General features: G+C 51.8%; 5 protein-coding genes across 5 annotated transcripts; 2 read left to right on the forward strand and 3 right to left on the reverse strand.

Moving 5' to 3' along the window:
* Nucleotides 1-302: 302 nt before the first annotated feature.
* KD926_000610 (uncharacterized protein) lies at nt 303-1,312 on the forward strand (the record flags this gene model as incomplete). Its single annotated transcript, XM_053104410.1, has 2 exons — nt 303-566; nt 635-1,312. The coding sequence occupies 2 exons, from the start codon at nt 303-305 to the stop codon at nt 1,310-1,312; spliced, it is 942 nt and encodes a 313-aa protein (XP_052952304.1).
* A 1,879-nt stretch (nt 1,313-3,191) lies between these two features.
* Nucleotides 3,192-4,214, forward strand: KD926_000611 (uncharacterized protein; the record flags this gene model as incomplete). The annotated part of the gene is made up of 1 exon (XM_053104411.1): nt 3,192-4,214. The coding sequence occupies one exon, from the start codon at nt 3,192-3,194 to the stop codon at nt 4,212-4,214; it is 1,023 nt and encodes a 340-aa protein (XP_052952305.1).
* Nucleotides 4,215-5,124: 910 nt separating this feature from the next.
* Nucleotides 5,125-5,762, reverse strand: KD926_000612 (Zn(II)2Cys6 transcription factor domain-containing protein; the record flags this gene model as incomplete). The annotated part of the gene is made up of 2 exons (XM_053104412.1): nt 5,125-5,306; nt 5,381-5,762. 2 exons carry the CDS (start codon nt 5,760-5,762, stop codon nt 5,125-5,127), a joined length of 564 nt encoding a protein of 187 aa, XP_052952306.1.
* A 1,225-nt stretch (nt 5,763-6,987) lies between these two features.
* KD926_000613 (putative C6 transcription factor) lies at nt 6,988-10,024 on the reverse strand (the record flags this gene model as incomplete). Its single annotated transcript, XM_053104414.1, has 2 exons — nt 6,988-8,539; nt 8,595-10,024. 2 exons carry the CDS (start codon nt 10,022-10,024, stop codon nt 6,988-6,990), a joined length of 2,982 nt encoding a protein of 993 aa, XP_052952307.1.
* Nucleotides 10,025-16,401: 6,377 nt separating this feature from the next.
* KD926_000614 (hydrogen/calcium exchanger domain-containing protein) lies at nt 16,402-18,850 on the reverse strand (the record flags this gene model as incomplete). The annotated part of the gene is made up of 12 exons (XM_053104415.1): nt 16,402-16,438; nt 16,516-16,604; nt 16,660-16,713; nt 16,777-16,790; nt 16,868-17,087; nt 17,157-17,464; nt 17,525-17,557; nt 17,615-17,862; nt 17,915-17,956; nt 18,016-18,127; nt 18,196-18,756; nt 18,847-18,850. 12 exons carry the CDS (start codon nt 18,848-18,850, stop codon nt 16,402-16,404), a joined length of 1,722 nt encoding a protein of 573 aa, XP_052952308.1.
* Nucleotides 18,851-22,110: the final 3,260 nt, after the last annotated feature.

The following is a 22,110-nucleotide window of genomic DNA, read 5'->3' on the forward strand; positions in this document are numbered from 1 at the left end:
TAAGTTCATGCGACTTAGTATGGCAGAAACAGCGAAGGAGATAAGAAGCGGTGTGGAGGGCCGGAGACTTCGGCGCCATAGCATCATTATGAAGTTTCTTCAGATCCGTTCAGATCTATGTAGATCCATTCGGATCCATTCCCTGGGTTGATTACAATAACGATGACAAATTCATCAACAAAGACTCCGAACCGGCCTGGGTCTAGGCCGATAAGCATTTAAAAGTAGACGATTTCAGCAGCAGAACCATCAATTATCTGCCTTATCTTCAATCAAACGCTAACCCAACATCTTCTATTAAAATGCCGAACCATACCGTCGGAGTGTTTCCTGCATCGGGAGGAATTGGCGGAGGTACTGCAAAGCATCTCTTGTCGCGCTTTCCGTCGTCGAGCTTAGTCTTCATCGCTCGAAGCCCAGAAAAGCTCAAATCTCTTCCCGTCGGAGAAGCAGTCTTGCGCCGTGCAGACTACGATGACGACCAGAGCCTTGAACAAGCATTTGATGGATTGGATACGCTATTTCTGATATCATATGCGTCGGTGGAGCATGAGCACCGATCTGAGGTGAGATCTGCATGGGACTAAAAAAAAGTGCTAAGGAGCAGGCTAACATCATTTATTGGTCTATCTAGCGCCAACGTCTTGCGATTGACCTGGCGATCCGGAGCGGGGTGAAGTATATCTTCTACGGCTCTTTGGGATATGGTGGCAATCCAGATAACAACGAGTCCGTGGCCCATGTCATGCAGGCGCATTTGGACACTGAGGGATACCTCGACGAATGTACCCGCCAGCACGCGGGCTTTGCATACACTGTAATTCGTGAGGGTCTCTATTCCGAGTCTTACCCACTCTATACGGCTTTCTTTGATCTCAAGCACCCTGTGGATGAAATCAAAATTCCACACGATGGATCCGGCCCGGGAATTGCGTGGGTCAAGCGCGAGGAGCTTGGAGAGGGTACGGCGGAGCTTGTGAAGAGATTTGTACAGGATCAAGCAGGGTTCAAGTACAGAAATCAGAAGGTTCTGCTATCGGGATCTAAGACCCTGACGCTGGGCGAGACTGTCGCTATCTTGGGAAAGATTGCCAAGCGCCCTGTGCATATCCACCAGGTTTCTGTGGACGAGTTTGCCAAACAGCCCCAGATGACATCGAATATGACCTATCATGGAGTTGATCATTCGAAGGTGTGGGCGACTACCTTTGAAGCTTTCCGTCGTGGAGAAGGGGCTTTCGTTTCACACCTGCTCGGAGAGTTATTGGGACGCGAGCCGGAAGATTTTGAGACAACAATTTCTCGGTCGTGAAGGAACGCAGTAGTACCAGGAACGACTATATGGTATCTTGACATATTTCATCCCTCAACACGCTCGGAAATTCCCTCTATAGAGATCCATCAGCCCCTCGCAGCCTGCACCAGTTTTAGTTGCTTGATAGATACGCGAATGCCACAGTCTTTGTACTCTCCGAAATTTCTCAATCTAACATTATTATGACAACGACACAAGAGTAATGCGAGCCAAACATTATTATTATTATTTAATCAAGTTTATTGTCCATACCGAGCCCCTAGGGCTATGACAGACCGTGTGTCGTCGGCCTGAGGCTAGGCCTCAGGCCTCTATCAGTTCCTAGGGCTATTTCCTTGTTTGCATACATTCTGTTCCTTTTCCTCGCCCCATACCGCCTTCTTGCGCAGGGCCTTTGAGCATGTTTGCTCTCCTTGGGATTCTAGCAGGGTGGGTGACGCCTAGATGTGACCAGGCCACCCTTCCTGTTAGCCTTCTCCGGTCCATTCAGCTTCCTCTAGAGTTTCTAGGCCTCTTTCATCATTTCTCTCTGCCCTGTGTTGGTCCTTCTGGTGTTGTTCTCTAGAAAGAGCCACGCCTGTATTAGCTATAAAGTCCAGTAGGGCTTTAGTGGCTTTAGGCTCCTTGAAGAGCCTGCTTTCCGGGTGATTTTCTTGTACAGAAGGCCTTGCTATTCCCGCTCTATCTAGAGCTGTATATAGCACCTCTCGTTGCCCTCGCAATTGCCTGCAGCTGACTAGTATGTGAGAGACTGTCTCCCTAGGAGCTTGGCAGTTTTGGCAGGTCGCTCTTTCCCGAGATTTTATGCGGTGTAGGTATGATCCGATAGCTGCATATCCTACCTTCATCTGGAAGTATCGGCTAGCTAGGCCCTTAGTAGCTGTTGCTGCTATAGGATTCAGTTGCCAGCCTCTTCCAGATTTATAGGCTCTCTGTGTCGATTGTGATCTCCGGTTAAGACTATTCTCTAGCTAGTGTTGTCTGTTTGTTCTTAACGCCTCTGTATGGGTTCTGCGAGTAAATGCTTGCGAGATCTCTCTGCAGCCTGGTCCCGGTGTTCGCGTTGCGGCTTGTTTTGCTGCTTGATCTGCCATTTCGTTTCCTTCTATACCTGCATGTCCTGGGACCCATTGAATTATCGGATCACGGCCACTAGATAGCAGGCCCTGAGCGGCAGTGCGTATATCAGTAGCTATTGCCTGACCTGGTCCAGGTCCTGCATGTTGTAGCCTGCGAATAGCTGCTTGGGAGTCGAGTAGTATGGTAATTGGCCCTTGGCTTTCCATCCCTCTCGCCAACTGTAGTCCCTTTTTCGCTCACTCCGTACTCAGTGATCCCCTCAGGCCGCTCAGGGCGTGTTCAGGGCGTGCTCAGGTCTACTCATTGAGCAAAAAGCGGCGAGTGAGCACTAAAACGGAAAGGGGAAGCTGTCGGCCTGGCTAGAAAATCAAGTACGTATGTGGATTGGCAGCACAGTATGGCGTATCCACTTACCAAAGGCAGTGGGTGCTAGTGGGAGACGCTATGGCGCTGGAATTTGTAAATCCGAATGTGACCTATCGCGAACGCGAACCCGTTGTATGCAAGGGAGGCACAGATATGTACGTAGGGAGGAGTGATACTTGTCGTGCGTTGGCACACTGACCGACATTTTCATCCACATTGGCATACAGGTTCGAGATCACGAAGGTGATCGTGCTCCGTTGTCAATGACAATTTTTTCAACCACAGTATTTATATGCAACATTCCTCACATGCCACACTGGCTCACGCTGTCTAATAGTTCTCCCATTATCGTTGTTCTTGTTGCCCAAACAAACTTGGTTATTCATTAATTACTACCATCCTACTCTAAAACCATTTAGCTGCTTTCTAAATGGGAGATTGCCAGTCTAGGTCGGGTTCTCCATCCCGCATCCTCCTCCTGGCGCAACAGCGTACCGGCTCAACCCTTCTATGCAAGATGCTGGGACTAGAGCACCAGCCAGACGTTCACTTCGATCCTCTGGCAAAGACATGTCGCGACGTCGCTCTACTCACTGAGCAGCTAGGCCTCGGCCAAAAGCAATTTGGCAATTGGACCGATAGTGAGAAAAGCCGGGTTATGGAGAGCTTCCGAGTCTGTGTTGACAGCCTACTATTCGCCAGTGCTACCGCAGAGAGCCAAAACAAAATTTTCTTCCATAAGGACCACGCCGGATGGATATGGCGTCCGGATGCCAAAGCCCCCGGTGATCACGGCGTATTCCACGGCATAGCTCCTGACTCCTACGATCAGCAATTGCCCCCAGCCAGTCAAGTCACATCAACAAACCCAACGGTGCTCCCGGTCGATTTTCTTGCATCATCGCGGCTTATTTTCTGTGTTCGACATCCAGCACTGGCATTTGCTTCGGCCTGTCGGGGAAGCTTGGAACTCCAGCTCTTGGACCCGGGCAATTGGAAGGGAGAACTGATGCGGTCCCTCCTAACATATTCATACACGCGCGTACTATATGATTGGAATATGGCGCTTATCAGAGAAAACGGGAGTCACGATCGCTTGATGGATCCCATCATTGTCAGTGGTAGCGATATAGTTCATAACCCCGGTCTTGTGCCCCAGCTGGCCAAGGAGCTTGGTTTAGACCCATCGAAGGTGCAGACGACATGGAATACAACGTCTTTTCCGGAAGACACGCTGATTATGCGCGAAATATTCTGCCGCGTCGCGAATCAATCAACAGGAGTAATTAAAGAGAAAGCGCCGGAGAAAATCGATATTGAAGAAGAGAAACGAAAATGGGTGGCAGAATTTGGCTGCGATTTGGCAGGCATCATCTCTGACTGCGTGGAACATGCCATCCCAGACTATGAGTATCTCATGTCCAAAAGGTTTCAAGGAGTAGGCATGAAGTGATATAGTACCTTGTAGATTCATGGCATAGGTCTAGATGCACTAAGGGGTTGCTGTGTCTACTAGGGGCCCGTTGTTGCCTGGAATTATTATTATTATTTAATCAAATTTATTGTCCATACCCAGCCCTAATGCTATGACAGACCATATTCTATGAGCTTGAGTGTCGTGGCTATTCCACGATCTCTTGCTTCGATGTTTTCCTGGAACCTGTCCACATCTATAAACATTCTGATCCTTTTCCTCGCCCCAAACCGCTTATATGCGCAGGGCTTTCGAGCCTCCACGGAGTGCTCTCCTTGTACTGTCAGACCGGGATGGGTTTTTAGCCTAGGCTAGCCTGGCCAGCTTAGGCCGCCCTTCCTGCTATCCTTCTCCTGTTCTCTCTGCTTCCTCTAGTGCTCGTAGGCCCCATTCATCGTCTTTTCGGGCTCTTTCCGCGTCTTTTCCTAGGTGTCCTTGAGGAAGAGCGAGCCCAGTGCTGGTCAGGAACTCTAACAGAGCTCCCGTAGCTTTGGGTTCTCCTAGGAGTCTTCCTTCGGGACAGTCCTCTGCAGCGGTGGGTCTTGGCACTCCTGCTCCCTCCAGATCCCTGTAGAGTCTGCTTCTTTGATGGCGCCACTGTCGATATTCGAAGAAAAGATGTCTCACTGTTTCCTTTGGTGACCCACATCCTTGGCAGACTGCATCTTCCCGAGCCTGGATACGGTGTAGATATGACTGTGACGACCTGACCAGAAGCTAGTGAACGAATACGCGCGCGGCACGAATTGATTTGCCATGAGCTCATTCAGCATAAAATCGTCTCCCCTCTCGGACGCCTGTCGACATCCCAGCGCCAACGGAGTGTCCGAATGACTGCCCAGATAGAGTCGCGCCGGTAGCATCCTCAACGCAGTACCGACCGGGTGATTTACTGGGTGGTCGGGAGTGCAAGAGACCGGGTTGGTTTACGGTTCTTGGTGGCTCGTGACCCGAGGGACTCTGCAATGGCGGCGCGGATGCCGATGAGGCGCGAAGATCCGCCTTCAAGGCGGATATCTGTTCTTCGATTTTCTCGAGTCAAGAGATGACTAGGCTTGGGTCTGTTGAGGGCTGTTGGGCTTGTGATTGAGATTCCTCGATCGAGTGTGTTCTATAGCATCGGTTAGTGCCAGAACGTCACATACATACCCAAGCCTGGGCAGATACTAGATAAACAGTAACCCAAGGTGAGATATTAGAGCCAGGAAACACCAGATCATACATCACATCCAAATCCAACCCACCACCCCAACTACCAGTCCCCGAGCCCGACCCCTCACTCGAGGCCGTGCCCGTCCCAACCAGTCCAACAACCCACCCTCTCTCCTCCGTCGGCAAACGGCACAATTCCCGATGTCCGCGCTTCACGCAGCTCGAACAAGGCACGAGTCCATCACAACGGACCTTGCGATGGCGACACGGGAAACAAGAGCGGAAGCCGCGTGTTTTGCGATGGCTCTTCAGTAGTTCGCGAACGCGGTTAGTGTCGTAGGGATAGTGGGCATTTTCGGGGTGGTTTTCGGGCATGCCGGGGAGGGAAGGAAAGAAGAGTAGGGGCTTAATTTATATAAGATGGATAGACCATGCGATTGGGTGTTTCTTGTGAGATATGGGAGAAGGGATTGAATAGAAAGAATATAATTTCACCTGTAGTGACATGTATGGACGGATGATTTGCGGCGTCAAAAAAATGCCCGGAAGATCAGGTGTATTGGTATTACCGATCATGTGCCTGGGTATAGCGCTATGCCTAGTTGGGATGTCAGCATTGACATCATCGGAGAGGACGATCTACTTCTTGTCCCTTGAATAGCATAGATAAATACATACCGTAGACTCCATGATTGTTTCTTTTGTTTCAATCTAGGCTAAAATATGTGACAAGTATGTCCAACTGCTAAACATCCCAAGTTTCGTAGTTTTCTCTGTGAGCCCTGGAGGTATATCTTTAGATAGGGCCTGGAAATTATGTATGGATTAGCGTTTCCATTACCCCAAGTGTACTCGAGCTACGTTACTGATCGAGCCTAATTTAGACTTCATGAAGATCATATAGATCGGAAAATTAAGCCTTCTCAATGGTCCTTGCGGCTCACCGATTCAATTTCGATCGCGATAACCGAAAAGACACTCGAGGATACCAACCTCGTCAGATAAACTATACAACAAACGATTTTGCCCAGACTCGAACACATCGAACGCCAACAAGGTCAGACTAATTGGAACCGGAACCATCAAAGATAGGAGAAAAGAAAGTAATGCAATGCATGCAAGGTCGTAACTAGGTATTCTCATCGGACAGTCAAGTGAAGTGAAAAACAAATCAAGACCGTCCATCCATCCATCAAAACAGCCATGTCAATGAAACCATCCAAACGCCGCGCTCAAACTAAACAAAGCAGACCCATAGAGAAATAAATCATCAAGTCCAGACCCTTTCAGCCGTCGCTTGCGCCCAGGAAACCAGTCAGAAAAGTAGAAACAAGTCAAATCAAATCAGTCCCGGCCTCCGGGTGCCCCGGGACAAACCACCCCTTGTTTTTTTGCCCATCCGTTCGTATGATCGTCGTGAGGCCGCCGTCGGCGGCATACATATTCATACAGTACATAACACGCAAAAAAAGAAGAGAGAAAGATAATGGTACAGACAAAAGGTGTGCAGGATCAGGTGTCATATCAGGTTGATAGACAGAGATAACGAACAAGGAGAGCAGTAGGAATAAACAAAGGAAACGATAGAGTTGAGGTAAAATTAACGGGCGAATTCAGCCCAGACGGTGCTAAGCCATCCCGCTGGAATGCCAACCTCGGATGGCACCATTCCGGCCAATTGGTCGTACTCACACCCGTCCAAGAATGCTAGCACATCGTCTCCGCCGAGACTAGTAGACCACATTACGTTGGAGGTGACACTCTCGAGACCATCCACAGTGACCGGTGGGGATGCTCCCGGATGTCCCACTGCTCCCGGAGGGGGCAGCAGGGGCAGGCCGTGCGAGCCTGCCGGGTTGATAGGAGGCAGCGATTGGGAATACGGAGGTGGCGGTTGCGGCCGGGACGGCAGCCACGAGTTGATAGGCTGAAGACGATTTGTCGGCGGTGGTACTGCACTGCCATATTGAGCCGGGGCTGGGGCCCCCGCGGTGGTTGGAGGATACGATCCGGCTGGACCGATTGACGGAAGAGTCGGGGACGGGTTGTTGTAGATACCACCCTCGGGATGGTTTTGCAACGCGGGAAGAGAGAATGGAGACTGGGATTGTAGGGACCGACCAGGTGGTAGAGGCAAGCTGGGTCGTCGTTCGCCATCCGGACCGGGCAATGGCATGCCGGGACTGTTGACAGGAATCCAGGACTCACGGCGTCCACCGGCCCCGTCCAGCGACGGCTCTCCCGCCTCACCCGTTTCGCTGCGAACGGCGTTGCTACCTGCATCGCTGAGATTGGTGGCTCGGTCACTAGCGAAGGCTGCCGCATCCTCTTCCGCAACTCCATCTGGCAACTGATCCTCGATAGATCCAAAGTCCAAAAATAGCTTCTCAAGGAGCTTAAACTCTTCCAGCCCACCACCGGCGCCACCATCGCGAACGGGTCGAACGCCGTTCACATGTCCGTCCACAAGTTCTGGCATCATGTCCAGCCTGCGGGAGTGTCGACGGACGTCCCGTTTGACTTTGGAAAAGTAGCTATGTAGTCGATTCAGTGTGCGGAACCAACCGCGAGCCATTTTAAGGCGTGTTCGCATGTCACGCAGAACATCGAGAGCCTTGCGAGCTTGGGCCTGACCCTGATGATTTCGATCGCCGGGTGACGTCGGCTTGGGGGCGAGGACGCCCTCCAAGTCCATGTGTGGGAAATGAGTCGCGTAGACACCTACAAAGGCGGCATTGTAGACGGCAAAGCCCACCAGCGGGTTCTCCACCAGCACTCCCCGGTCTTGACAGGTGGATACAAGGTCCATCATTTGCCGAGCCGCCGCGAAGAGTTCTCGGGCGCTTTCCCGCCAAAAGCCATCCATGGGGGACTTTTCGGCGTGGAAGAGCGGTTCGTCAAGAGGACCGACGGGCTCCGAACACCGCACAGGAAGAAAGGGAACATAAGCGCGGTGAAGAACAATGACCGATAAGAAATAGACCACATGCATAACGGTGTACGACGCGAGTGTGTTTTTGTACATGATGTGTGTGTCGGTGTTGCGTGGCGAATATTGCAGATTGCGGGAGAGGCCATCCTGGAACTCACCTAGCATCAACCGCAGCTTATGAAAGCGCGACTCCGGATGCCATGGCGGAAGTTGTTCAGTTCTGCCTTTTGTTAGTTGGAAATATCAAGTACATTAGGGCAGAGGATTAATCATACCGCCTCCCACCAGCGCAGGACCACTTGGCGATGCTCCCCCAAATGCGAATGACTCGGATAACACGGCTCAACACCGACTCTTCAGCCCCAATCTCCCATCTGTCGATTTCATCTTCACTCGAGTCCTTCCGTCGAGAAATAGGGGACCACGACTTTGCGTCTTGGGGTCCGTTGTTCGGTAACTTATCGTCGCTGAAACCACCCAAGCTCTGACGGATGCTGGGAATCTGAACGCCCTGCGCGCCAAAGCTTTGCGGACGACGCACAACCGGTTCGCTGAGGCGCGAAGTGCGCACGCGCTCACCAAAAGCAAAAGCATTGTCACTCGGTAGCTGGATGGCAAGCTCTTTGACACGGATCATCCGCGGCCGATACTTGCCGCTGCTCAGGCAACGGTCTAACAGAAAGCACGCCCAGAATGTGCGACGCTTGGTCTCTTGCGCAATGATGTCGTCCGACGTCTGCTCCTTGGGCTCCGTCGGTCGTCGAGCCACGCCGAAGAGCTCGGCTTCGGCCTTGAGGGCGGGTGATCGGGGCGTCTCACGGGCGAACACGTCATTCTCCAGCTCAAATGGCAGACCCATGGCCTGCGACAAACGAATGGCCATGCCCACATATAGCCACGCACTCTTTCCCCGGCACATGCCCCATTCGTGCAGAGCTAATATTAGCAGCGCTTGGACGCGAGTCAGATCTGGCACGGCTAGACTGGCGCCATCGATGCCGGCCAGCCGGCTGCGCAACGCTGTCGCATAGAATTCGGACGCAGCGAGAGGGTTGGATGGATGCCCCGATGAGGAAGGCGAGTGGAAAGCGACGAGTTGGGGGTGGAAGCGAGCGGTGAGGGCAAGGACACCCAGAGGGATCAAGGGATTCGGCTCCGGCTTCGGGACCGGCGGACTTTGAGCGGCATCGCGGGTATGATCGGAGAGTGTTGAGGGCGGTAAGGCACCGGGGACAGTGATTGTAGCGGTAGTAGTTGAGGAGGGATGGGTGGAGGAGGCCGAGGCGGCTTGTGAGAGTTGTCGAATCTGGTTCATGAACGTGGCGGGGTGCAGGAAAGGTAGAAGGGTCGCATAGTGGGACTGAAAGAGGTCGAAGACGGCCTCCCACACCTTGACGGTGAGGACGGAGGCATCCAGCGCATCGAGGGAGGCCTTGGCTGCATCCTTGGCCGCGGAGGAGGAAACTCCGACGGCCTTCCGGGACCGATGTCTCTTCGGGCTATCCCAGTCACCATTGCGATCCTCACCATCCCCCATAGTAGCGATGTCCCGTTTGGCGGAGCCTCCCCCGACGCCGACGGCCGGAGTAGGATAGACGCATTCACGGCCGGAAGATTCACAGGCGCGGCAGGTGGTATCGATGCCGGAATTGACGCATTTAATCTTGCTGCGCCGGCAGCGAGCGCAGGCGATACTCGATCGCATGTTGACGGGAAGACACGGGCGCGAGAGACGGGGGGCCCGTCTCTCCAGTCGATTAGGAACGAGGGTACCGAACGGCGAATCAGGTAGACGATAGAGGCGGAGGGGAAAGGAAAGAAGGAAAAGGCCAAAGTGGGAGTATGGAAGACGGACAGAACAACGGGGAGGAAGAGGGAGGAGAGGAGAGGAGAGGAGAGGAGAGAGGGAAGGGGGAAGGGGGAGGGACGAAGCAGCCGCAAATGACCGATTCCCGTGAGTTTGCTTTTCCACCCGCGGTATTTTCTCCGGTAATATTTCCCCGGGATTCCGGCCAAGTGTCGTCGTCGTAGTGGCTTCAGGGAAAGGGGGGGCGAGACGAGATAGTAAAGGGCCGACCTTGCCCGGAGGAAGCGCCTGGAGAGACTTCGCGTGCAGTACGACAAGGGCACGGGGTCATGCAGAGTCCGAGGACTCGTTTCGGTTCTTGTGTCTCCTGCAGGTGCGTACAGTAAGGAGCGCGAGCAGACGAGAGAGAAGCCGAGAGAGTTTGGGGAAAATAAACCGGGGTAAAAGGGGGGGGAAAGGGAAGGGGAGGGGAAGGAAAAAAGAATACGAAGGATAATAATAATAGTAGTTGACAATTAAAAAACCAACATAAAACAAATCAAAAAGAAAAAAGAAAAAAAGAAAAAGGTGTAAAAAAAGACGAGCAAAAGGGACGTAAGGCAAAAAGGACGGGGGCCAGGGAGGAAACGGAGAAATAGGAATAACAATCAAGTAATAAGAACTAGGCGGACGAAAATAATGAAATTATTGGAAGAAAATAGAAATAATAAAATAATAAAACCATCGGAGATCGGGAATGTGCGACGTGGGTACAGCTATGGGGAAAGAGCAGGAGGACTAGAACTAAGAGGCTACTCCGGAAGAGAGCAAGAAGGGGAGCCCAAAAGGATGTGGAGAAAGCGACGACAAGCCAGGCGAAGAAGCGGGAATAAGCGGAGTGTGGGGGAAACGACGAAATTCCATCAGGCCCAGAGTCGGGGCGCCGGACCGGCAACGCGACTGGACGAGGGCGACGAGAAGGAATGGATTGAGAGGTCAAACGCCGTTCGGGTGGGGGACGGAACCCAATCATAAAATCCCCATAAAAAATCAGGGAGGAGGGTTTTTCCCTCCCAGTCGATGCCGAATAATGACTTCCTTTTCGTTCTTCCTGCTGGGGGGTTCCATCTTTCAATCCGAACAGCGAAGCGCCGGTAACTGAAGCAGTGAAGCCTCATCCCCCAGGCTCTCAGGCCTTCAGGCTTCCAGCCTCCCAGGCACATCCGCATTTTGCGGAGATCCCGGGTTAGTCCCGAAGCGGGTTAGCGCCAGCCAGGGCAGGGCAAATGCCAAATGCAAGGACGCGACCGAGCGGCCGGAGAACTCTGGACTGTGGAGTGGCTTCCGAGTGCCGATGAATGTGATCCCAGGGCCTACGGGGAATACGACGTAGCATGGACGAGGATGTGGTGATGCTGGTTATGATTGTGACTAAATCGGTCGACTCGGGAACGAGGAAGAGAATCGAGACGCTGGTTTGGGAACCAAACCGTCCCCTGCGGACAAGGTCAGGAACTCCTCCGTCGAAGGTCGGGTAAATTACGCCCCAAACTGGGGATCCGTCCGCAGGTGGTATCGTTACGGCCGATATGGAAGGCCGACCGAGTCATCTACTACTACCTAGTAAGCAGTCAGTGATTCTTCTATGAAAGAAAAGAATGATTGCCTACTTCTATGAAAGACAGCCCTTGTAACATTATTCGAATCCTCAAGGCTCGCACATACTCCGTCCCCCCTTCCCAGATCCCAGCTTGGTTTCTGCCGACGGGTGGACCGACAGGAAAGGATGCCGGTTACCAGCAGCCCGTGTGGAACGTCACTTGACCGCAACGATCTTATTACCTAACCAGTTCCTATGAAATCATTCCTGCGCACCACAGGATCACCGCCATGAAATGCCCCCAGTACGCCGCGAAAAGACCGACCGACTACCGTAGACGTGTCGATGGCTGACTATTTACTCCGTCCACCCTACTGAGTACATCCCCAAACAAGATCCCACCCCCAGAAAAGTCAATTATACATTGAATTTAATCGGCCAGGATCCCAGCCAGCTGCACGATGAGAGAATGGCATCCGAATTTCCCCAGCCTGACGAACCTCGGGTAACGCTCCGCCGACGAGATGCACTTTTCGTGGACTGTCGGGTGTGAGCATGACCTTCCTAGGACCGTCCAACCGTCCAGACCGTGATTGAGCGGGAGTCCAACTAGGGACACCGTATACGTCCGTCTCGTCAACGGAAACCAGAAGTTGGGCCTAGGTTTTTATTTTTTATTTTCTTTCCTACCTATTTCAATTTTTACCTTTCCCCCTTCCCCGTAAAAATGGTAAAACTCTCCCCTACCGGCTCGCTGACCCTACCGTTTCCTACCTAGGTTACTTTCTCCCTCCCTGCATCGGGCACTTTTTACTCCCTCCCCGCGGGGAAACAAGAGAACCCGGATCAGCCCTGGGCTGGGCGGTCTTGTTAGACCGATGCTTGGAGAGCAGAGATTGGCTGCGGGCTGCAGGGGTTGTCATCCCGATCGACACGGGACGTCAAGTGGTTGTTGAATCAGGTTGTTCTCTCTGCCCTCCCCTACCACTGACGGTGTAGAAACTATTATCTGATCAGGGAGGGAGTTAGAGACAAGATGGATGGTATGATGTCAGACGAAAAAGGTAAAATTAAAATTAAGAGGGACGCTGTCCGAAGTCTCACGTAGACCGACCGAGATTAGGGTCCAGGTCACCAACTAGGGTACTGAGGTGTGATGTCAATCGACCAACAGGGCGGGAAAATACAAGGATCATCCTGAATCCAGAGGCTAGAGAGGGTCGGAAAAAGATACTAGGGAAAGTGTCAGGACTCAGGACTTTGGTCACGGGGAGAAAGGGCAAAGAGAGAGAGTGAACCCGACCCGACAGTCGATCGGAATTCTTCCCAGTCCCAGGCCGGCAACTCCCCGCGCATTTTAACCGGTTGTCCCGTGGCCGCTGCTCGGGCTCAACCGGCGCTGCTGATTGGTTTCCACCCGCCACCCGAGGCACAAAAAGCGAACCGACCCCGCAAAATTAGAAAATTAGGTGGTCTGGAAGTAACGGTACCCATGAATAATGGGAACTGCCTCGGAGGGCTCCGGAGGACGACCGAGCTTTTTTCTTCTTTTTTTCTCTCTGTCGGGATGGATAGGCGAGCATGGGGGCAGGTTTGGAGTTGGGGTTGGATTTTGGAACTTATCGTCATCCCGACGAACAGGAAAATTGAAAAGTATGAAGGCATTACTCCATCGGGTAAGACAACGCGCAGGGTTGTCAGGTGGACTGAAGATTTTTGGCTCGTTCCCATCGGTTGATGTCAGTGTCAATTGACTTCCGTCTACTACGGATACATTCACGAGCCTCCACGAACCACACGATTTAGATCGATTATTATTATCGACAAGGGGCATGTGGTATTACACTCCAATAAGCTCGAGTTAATATTATTCAAACACAATAATACTACTACGGTGGTATTACTAGATAATTAACCCAGAGCCAGCGACTGTCACCCCACGTTCCCAGGGGGCGTGATCTGGATATCAACCAACCCTACTCTGTCTTAGTGAATTACGGAGTAACTCATCTGTGGGAGTAGGATTTCCGAGCCTCGAACTGACAGACAGACAGACAGACAGACAAGCCCAAACAAACACTTACCCTAGCTAGGTAATCTACCCTAATTAAAATCCTACGAATATGGAGAGTCGAGTCTAAGAGGAATCCAGAAGGAGAGACAAGAAAAAAAAAAAAAAAGGAAGAAAGAAAGAAAGAAAAAAGGATAAATGCTTCCAGCAGAGAGGATCCATCGTAACCCACGCGAGACCGACTCCACCCATTCTTGGCCCGCCAAGCCTCGACGGGATGTTGTCCGTATTCTGACTCGCTCCTCCACGGCCATTTGCGGCCGACACGCCACGCTCTCATCTTTTCATGTGGTCCGACGGTTTGTCCCAATTCTGCCTTGACCCTACATACCATACTACTTATGTGTATTCCGCACCTCCAGGGGAAGAAAACCAGGGTAGCTCACCACCCTTATTCCTTCTCCTCTCTAGTCTTAGCACCGTGAACTTTACTACATACAGCTTTCCCGTCAGGACTCGGCCTAGTCCCCTCTGGTGTCAGTGCCAGAGACAGTGCCCGAGCCAACGGCCAATGAATCGGCCGGCGTTTTTGCCCGCCTACCTACGGGCAGCGGGCTACGGGCTAGACGGCCTAAGGTACCTAGTAGTGTCCACTGTCCAGGTAACCCGGAATATTTCCCACCACGGCAAGCAGCCGCTAACGGGCATGATGCACTTTACTCGATCGGACGGCACGTCTGGGAGTGAGTCCGGGGGAGAAAAAATGCGGGTGGGCTTGCCTCACCTGGTTTGCCGCTTGGGTAATTCTGTTAGTGTTAGTGTTAGTTAACACTTAATGTTATATTGGTTACATTAGCTAGTTAGTTATATTTGTATTTCTCCGTCCCTACTCCGTTGACTGCTCCGTAGGTAGCTTCTCTTTGTTTTCTCCCGGACTGGCTAGTGGGTACAGTACTTTGACGTGCTAATCATTTTACCAGTTTGGGTAGGTAGTTATGTACGGAGTATGTCTGTACGGAGTACTAAATGGCAAACACGGTGGATTTCCGATCTGTCAATCGGTCACCACGGCGTTCCTTTAACCCGAGCGTTCTGGATAAATGGGCCAATGTATCCCGAGCTGGGGTTAGAGGCGCACTTCGGACGGGGTAGGGGTTTTAATTTGTGTCGTTCGGCTGATTTGTACAGTAGCTAGGATTATTATTCTTGTGCGTCTGTTTGGTCGTCAGCTCGGATGGTACCTTACGATGTTGATTTAATTTGATTTAATTGAGCTTCTACGGGTGTGTCTGCTCTGCTCGTAAGGATGAGATCGCTGTCCTGCATTACCTTCGTAGTAGGTCGGTGTATGATCCTGTAGTCTACCGAATGCGTGAATCGGTATCATGATCATCGATCTCGATGCCTACTGGACCGACCATGAAGCTGTCTACCTCCCTGGGAACCGCCAACCTGCCCGTAGACATTAACATGGCGTGTTATACCCAAGCTCCCTTCCTTCCTTCCTTCCTTTCTTCCTTCCTTCATGCCTAAATTCAATCGTCTTCTACGGCGCACACCGACACAATGGTCTCACTCAATCCTTGCGATCCTTCCCCATCCATTCCACGTGTCCTGGGGAAGCGATTCCACCAATAAACTCCATACCTAGGAATTCGCTTCTTGGCCTGCTCGGCGGAGGCAAAGCCTAGGTAAGTACTGTTGTGCGCCGAGGGCCCGAGGCACGGGGTAGGTAGGTACTTATTATCTGCTTATTTTAAGGGGAAAGTGTAAAATAGAATGCGGTGGTATGTAGACTCCCGTCTCATTGACACGCCACCTGGTAGCGATGCTACATACGTGTGAGGAGGATACGATACTCTGCCGTGTCTGTTCCATGTACTCTTTCCGTGTCGAATTACCTAGGCTTAGGCACCATGCCTATCTATCTATCTTACCTACCCCCTACAGTGTAGGTACATAAATACGTTACACATAGCACAACAAATTAGAAGACAGACAAAAGAAACCCGAACGAGCATGAAATCCCGTCACCCCATCCCCAGCCCCGGACCCCTGCCCCATGTCCTCCGTCCCTCGTCCCTTTTTCCGTCCCCCTCCGTGCCCGTCCTGAACATTTACCCGATGACCGACACTCCGGACTACGGTACCTAGACTAGGTTCCTTCCCTATGACTTCTGACAGCGGGGGCCAAACCAAACGGAGTTCTCCGTCTGATTGCTTGCCTCGGTGCGTGACAGCGTGTGGTATCTGCGGGGACGGAGTTTGCCATCTGTCTTCTTTTTGCTTTTTTGAATTTTTCGTTTGGTCGTGCCTTACAGTACACCGTAGGAAGGGTTTCTTCTACCGTATCGGGGCCGATCCCGACTCGATTCCTTAGGTAAGTAAGGTAATCAATTGGATGGAATGTAGTGGAAGCGGTTGGAAATAAGCGAATTAGTCTAATATCATACAGAGAAAGAAAATCAAACATGAGAATCTTGAGTTCAGCCCAATTATATAGTAAATTTGGTGTAGTCGATAAATGAAGGTGAAGGTGGAAGTGAGATGAGGGTAGACAGGAAAATAGGGAGGAAAAGAAAGAAAGAAAGCAGGATTAAAAAAAGAGGGTGAAGGGAATGATCGTCACATGAGCCGCAGATTTTGGGAATTGTGTACACCGTATGTATGTGTTCCAATTCCAGATCATGCTAATTTTTGTCCCTCCTTGGTAGGATAGTACCTGCATTTTAATCGTTGTTAATATGTGCCCTGTTCAATAGGGAAGGGCAGGGAAGGGAAAAGTGAGGAACGACATACCAAGCTGCCACGGCAATTATTAGGTACATCATCATCAAGAGAACGCCCTCAAGCCAGTGCGACTTTCCGTCCGCGATGAGGTAGTTTACCTATTTTTTGTTAGCTGGTTCGTTCGACACCTAGTGTTGCCTAAGGTATACATACCAGTAAAACAGCGACAAACAGCAAGATCACCTGGAATGCGTCGAAATACAATGTCTACAGAAAGTGATTAGCACTCAGCACAGTTCATACCGATAAGAAATGATAGGTAGTCTATACCATTTGATCGAGACCTAGGGCATATTGTCAGTATATGTGCCTATCAAAACAAACCAGCGCGCTGCCCTCAGACAGCAAGAGATCAACTTACCCATGCACCACCCAATCACGATAATCAACGGCAACACCAACAACGCAATCTGCATACTTGATCCCACGGCGACTCCGATCGCCAGATCCATTTTATCCTTGCAGGCCACCGTGACGGCCGTCGCGTGTTCGGCCGCATTGCCTACGATCGGCAACAGAATCAACCCAACAAAGGTTTCGGAGATTCCGCCTCGTTCGGTGATGGCGTCGATAGAATTGACCTATTCAGGGTACATGGTCAGCGTTGTCTATATGATGCAATCAATGGATAGGGTCGGAAGAAAACAAACCATGAACTCCGCACAGAGCGCAACCAACACCGTGGAGATGGTCAACGTCAGCAACGCAACAAAGATACTCAGCTGCGGCTCCTCGGGCTCGTCGCCGGGATCTTTCAGTTCCATCTGCTGCGCGTTCTGACCCGCCATCGTCGCGGTCATTTTACCGATCGCCGCGATGCCGCGGCTGGCGTCGCCGCCGCCGACCTTCTGTCGACGCTTTTCGACCTTCGGGCTGGGTCGGTTGTAAATCTCCGTGTGGGACTTCAGCTGGAAGAAGAGATAGCATCCGTATACGACGAGCAGGATGACGCTGGTTCCTGGGAGATGGTGAGCGATGGATGAAATTTATGGGAGGGAGGGCATCTTGTGAGACGTACCTCGAGATAATTGCGCCACGGCAATGTCACCGGCTACTTGCGTGTTAGTTGGGTTCTGCGGCGATGGATGCATCCAGGAACTTGACGTACCTTCAGACCACTCGTGGAAAGCAGTAGGGATGATCAGACTCGCCACGGCCAGCGCAAGAAGACTGGCGGCCGTCTGGGCGACGACCGGGTTGAAGTGCTGCTCAAGACGGTTCACACCGCCGAAGAAAAAACACATCCCCATGACGAGGAGAAGGTTAGACAGCATACTTCCGATCAACGAGGTTTGCACAATGATGACCTGTTTGTCGACCAGCGCGATGATCGCGACGATCAGTTCGACGGCGTTTCTATCGATTGTTAGCTGCGGTCGTCTGCAAGCCCTACAGGGGATCGACTTACCCGAAACTTGCGTTGAGAAGACCACCGATCGTTTCTCCGGTTCTGACATGGTTTTGTGTTAGCTAGACCCGACGACACGTTCCAAACAGGCCTGAACATACCGCAAGGCAATCTCCTCCGTCGCGTAACTAAGCATCGCTGCCAGGGGAATGATAGCGATAAAGTTCACCACGAAGACAGCCACCGGATCGACATTGACATAGTTCAGCACAACTAATCCCACCCGTCAGCAAATACTCTTTCCCACTCTTCATCCCCGACATGGAAACGCTCAAACATACTTCCCGCCGGCGCCGCCAAAAGCAGCACGTTGATCCACGAATTCAACACCGTCGCCTTGAACTGCCCGACGGCCGTGAACTTCTGCTTATCCGCCACCCCCTTCGGATCGTCCGACGAATCTCTCGACATCTCCACATCGTCGTCCCCGAACCTGCTCGTGGCCGTGCGTCGCTTACGAGGCCTCCCATCCTCGTCCACATCCAGTCCATCGCCATCTCTATACGAGACATTGATGGGATCGGTGCTCCGCATCGATGGTTCCGGCTCGGCTTTCTCCACGCTATCCGCTTCCCCGATGCGATCGGTTTCCGCCGACTCCGCAGGGTATGTATCAGCGTGGCCGGGGCCGCGAAGCCCATCGGTCATGTCTCTGCGACGACGGCGCTCCTCGGAGAGACGCACATCTCCGGCGGTGCGGACCGGCTGGAGTCTGTTTTCGAGCTGGATGGAGTCCGAGCGGCCAGGACGCGCCCGACGGAACTTCTTGAATGGGTTATGGCTGGATGGTTCGCCGTCGTCGTCATACCATGCCAAGTTTCTGGCTTGGCGGCGATAGATATCTTATAGGAAGATGGGATGTTAGCGGGGCCCGGCGAGAAAGGAGGGCGGGGAATCGAGAATGAGGGGAAAGGGGGGAAGGGGAGACATACGCATCGCAAGGTCGGGATACTTGATTCTGTCGGTTGAGTTGGATATACTACTTGCTTCTAATACTGTATCACGATCAGAAGAGAAGCGCACATGAATAGTGAGGAGATATGATATCGACAGGGGCAAGAGGCGGTGGAAGGAAGTTTGAGCACGCGCCCCTTGCCAGCAGATCGGAGAAATAAAGCAGGGCAGTGGCGATTGCAAAGACAAGCCAATAAGGCAACAAAGAGAGAGAGACCTACAAGTGACGTGGTGATTGAGAATTTCAATGTAGACACTATACAATGAATGTGGCTGGAGCGATGGACCTCTGCGCCTCAGGGCCACAGGACAAGAGATCTTGATGCTGATAAGCTTCGCTCGGCAGAGAGTGCGCTGCGGACGACGGTCTGGCGAATTCCCAGGGAAAAAGAATTAGGATAAATAAACAAACCGGGAAAAATTAAGTTCGGATTAAAATGAAAGGCACTGAATTAAACAAAGCATGAACCAAAAGAATGGACAGAGCAGAATTCCCCAGGCAAGACAAACGAGCGACGTCAAAGGAGAGATCGGGAGAACCAGGAAAAAAAACTACATTAAAAAAATCCGAAAAAATAGGAGGTCCGATTTTGCAGCAAAGTGATGAATGGCAATATGAAGGAAGCCCTCAAATCTCCAGTAGTTCACCCGCTAAAAAAGAATTAATTGTGAATTAATGAAGAGGGAAGCAGAAGTTGCAGGACAAGCATCAGACACTGAACACAGCCACACTCCGGCGTCGTACATCACGACCCTCCGCGGCCTCAATTCCTGGCACCGGCGGACTGAATGGACCTTAGCGGCCAATGATGCGACACGAGAGGCCGTACCATGACCCCTTTGGGAAGCAGAATTCCGAATAAAGGGCCTGATGGCAGCGCATTATGCCTGATTGAGTCGCCCTTCTTTGGGCGCCAAGAGTCGGACACTCTGCGCTCCCCCACTAGCGCCCTCCGTACTAATTCCCTTAGGGTTATGTGCCAGCCGATCCAGAACCATCATATGAATGCTTGGGCTGCTGGGAATGGCTTTGCTTTTGTTCTCTCGTTCGCTCCCTCTTTCTGGGTTTCAGCTGAACGTGCGCTGCGTGTTCTGTCGTAGGTTCAATAGTTGTTCCCTATTGAGGGCTGAGTTGACCGGGACAGGCGAAACAGAAACATCCCGGCGATTTGTCTCGGGGCCATAAATAATGCAACCCAATCTGTCATCTTTTAGAGAATAGCCCCTGGCTGCGGTCGATGGTGGGGTCGAAGCACAGACGGAACCGTCAGCAATGACTTTTGTAACTATCCCAAATCAGATGTTGTCGGTTGAAGTTCGCAAGTGGATGAACGATGAACGATGAACCTTTGCAACTTGAGAAAGCTGGGTCCGAAATTTGGATCATCGTGGCTGGTGTGTTGTCTGCGCCACACACAAGCCACACCCATTCGTCCCTTGTTTATTTTGGCCAGGTCGTCTGTACGGATGGGCGCCTCCTGTCTTAAGATTTGATACTGTGTCAGTCGCGAGACTTGTACTACCCCGGTCGGCCACCGACACTCAGTGTACAACAGGTCTCCCTCCGTTCTTTCCGACTGGATAGTTCCCTATTTCTGGGATGTTTTCCATGCCCAGTCACCACTTACTAGGTAACACTACATCGGGATCGATTCCCCCGCGCTGTCGCCATGCATCATTCATCTCCTTGCTGAGCTGAATTTCACCGCCGGGTCGAATTGACGTCACTTGACTCGACTCAAGTGTGCACCGCATGTGGTGGCGTGTCGCATTTCCTGGGGTTGACGGCAATTTCAAATCGTCGAGTGGGAAGAAAGGGGTTGGCTCCGTCGATGTAGGAGCTGTGGGTGATGTCAGTCGAAGTTTAGAACTCCCTGGGTCACGGACATTGTATTGCTATTATGATTCTTCAACCTTCGAGAGGCGGATCTGAGGACTCCGTAGAGCGTGTCTATTCCCCAATTATCATACCGGAGATAGTGATGATGGCACCTCCCTTTTATCGGTCCATCGACTATTTTTGATCGGTCCTCTTTAGACCATACAAGCTATGTCATGGTGCATCCACTCTAATTACTATCTGGCTCGGTGTGCGGTATTATTGTTATGATAATTTACGGAAGACACTGTAATAATAGTGCAAAGTTTGAGTGTTTCAGTGCGCGGTGGAGCTCCATCCTCACTACTCCGAGGCAGCGCTGGTTGTTCCACCTGTAAGACCCTGAAACCCCTGGATTCCAGTTTTGGGGCGGCGTGTAATTACGGCGGGGGCCGTGTTGCCACCAACAGCCAACAGGGCGCACTGCCTCGAAGGAGCCGGGAGAGAGGTGTCGATTGACTATCTCTCGATATCGATATAGATCGATTACTGCAGAATGCCGTTGACATGTTTCATCGGCAGTTCGACGACGAACACCCCGAGAGAATCGGTGGATTGACAGTTGATCACTTCTGGGATTGACTGTGTGGCCTGAAAGGGGACATTCAGGATACCCTGGCGCTAACCCAAGATGGTTACAGCCCCAAGGGTGTTTCAAAGAACCGACAGCCCCGTGGCCAATGGCGCTTCCGATGCGAAGCCTTTTGCCCCACTCGACAAGAAAGGACAAGCAATTATTGGCAGAGAACAAGAAGCCCTGGTCAGCGTGGTGGAGTGCAAGGCCCACCGAGACCCCCAATCAGGGTGCAGGGGTCTCACCTGTTGTCGCCCGTTGTTCCTCCGTGTTATTCTTAGCACTGCGTCCATACCAGCGGTTTCTCCGGGATACAACGGCTGTACGCTGGAGGACTTGGCAATGCGCTGAACGCGATCGTCTATCGAGATCCTCGAGAGAGGCACAGTCAGGCGGGTGTATATCGACCAGCGAGACCAGGAAGAAGTATAAGAGACCAGTGAGAGGACCTCAATAGGCGCAGGTGCTCTCAATAGCCCAAATACCAAGGCGATCGCTTCCAACTGATCAGCAGGAACCAATTCAAGAGAATTACGTAGGTTCCCGTAATACAGGGGCCTGATGTGTTTGCCTTAGTCTGGCCCATAGTCGCCGCCCCTTCGACTCCTCCTTTTTCCCTCTGCCTCTCGCTCTCCCTTCTCCTTCTCCTCTTCTTACTTCTTCCCCCTCATTCCCTCCCTTCGTTGCGACTTGGCTTCGATTCGTCTCTCATCAAACTAATTCCACGGCGAAGTGTGTCGGCCGTCAGTCATTCGTTGTTTTTAAAGTCGACTTTTTTCCTTTCACCCG

Source organism: Aspergillus affinis (genome assembly GCF_023601865.1).
Source record: "Aspergillus affinis strain CMG 70 chromosome Unknown NODE_111_length_120642_cov_87_870800, whole genome shotgun sequence".
Lineage (NCBI taxonomy): Eukaryota > Fungi > Ascomycota > Eurotiomycetes > Eurotiales > Aspergillaceae > Aspergillus > Aspergillus affinis.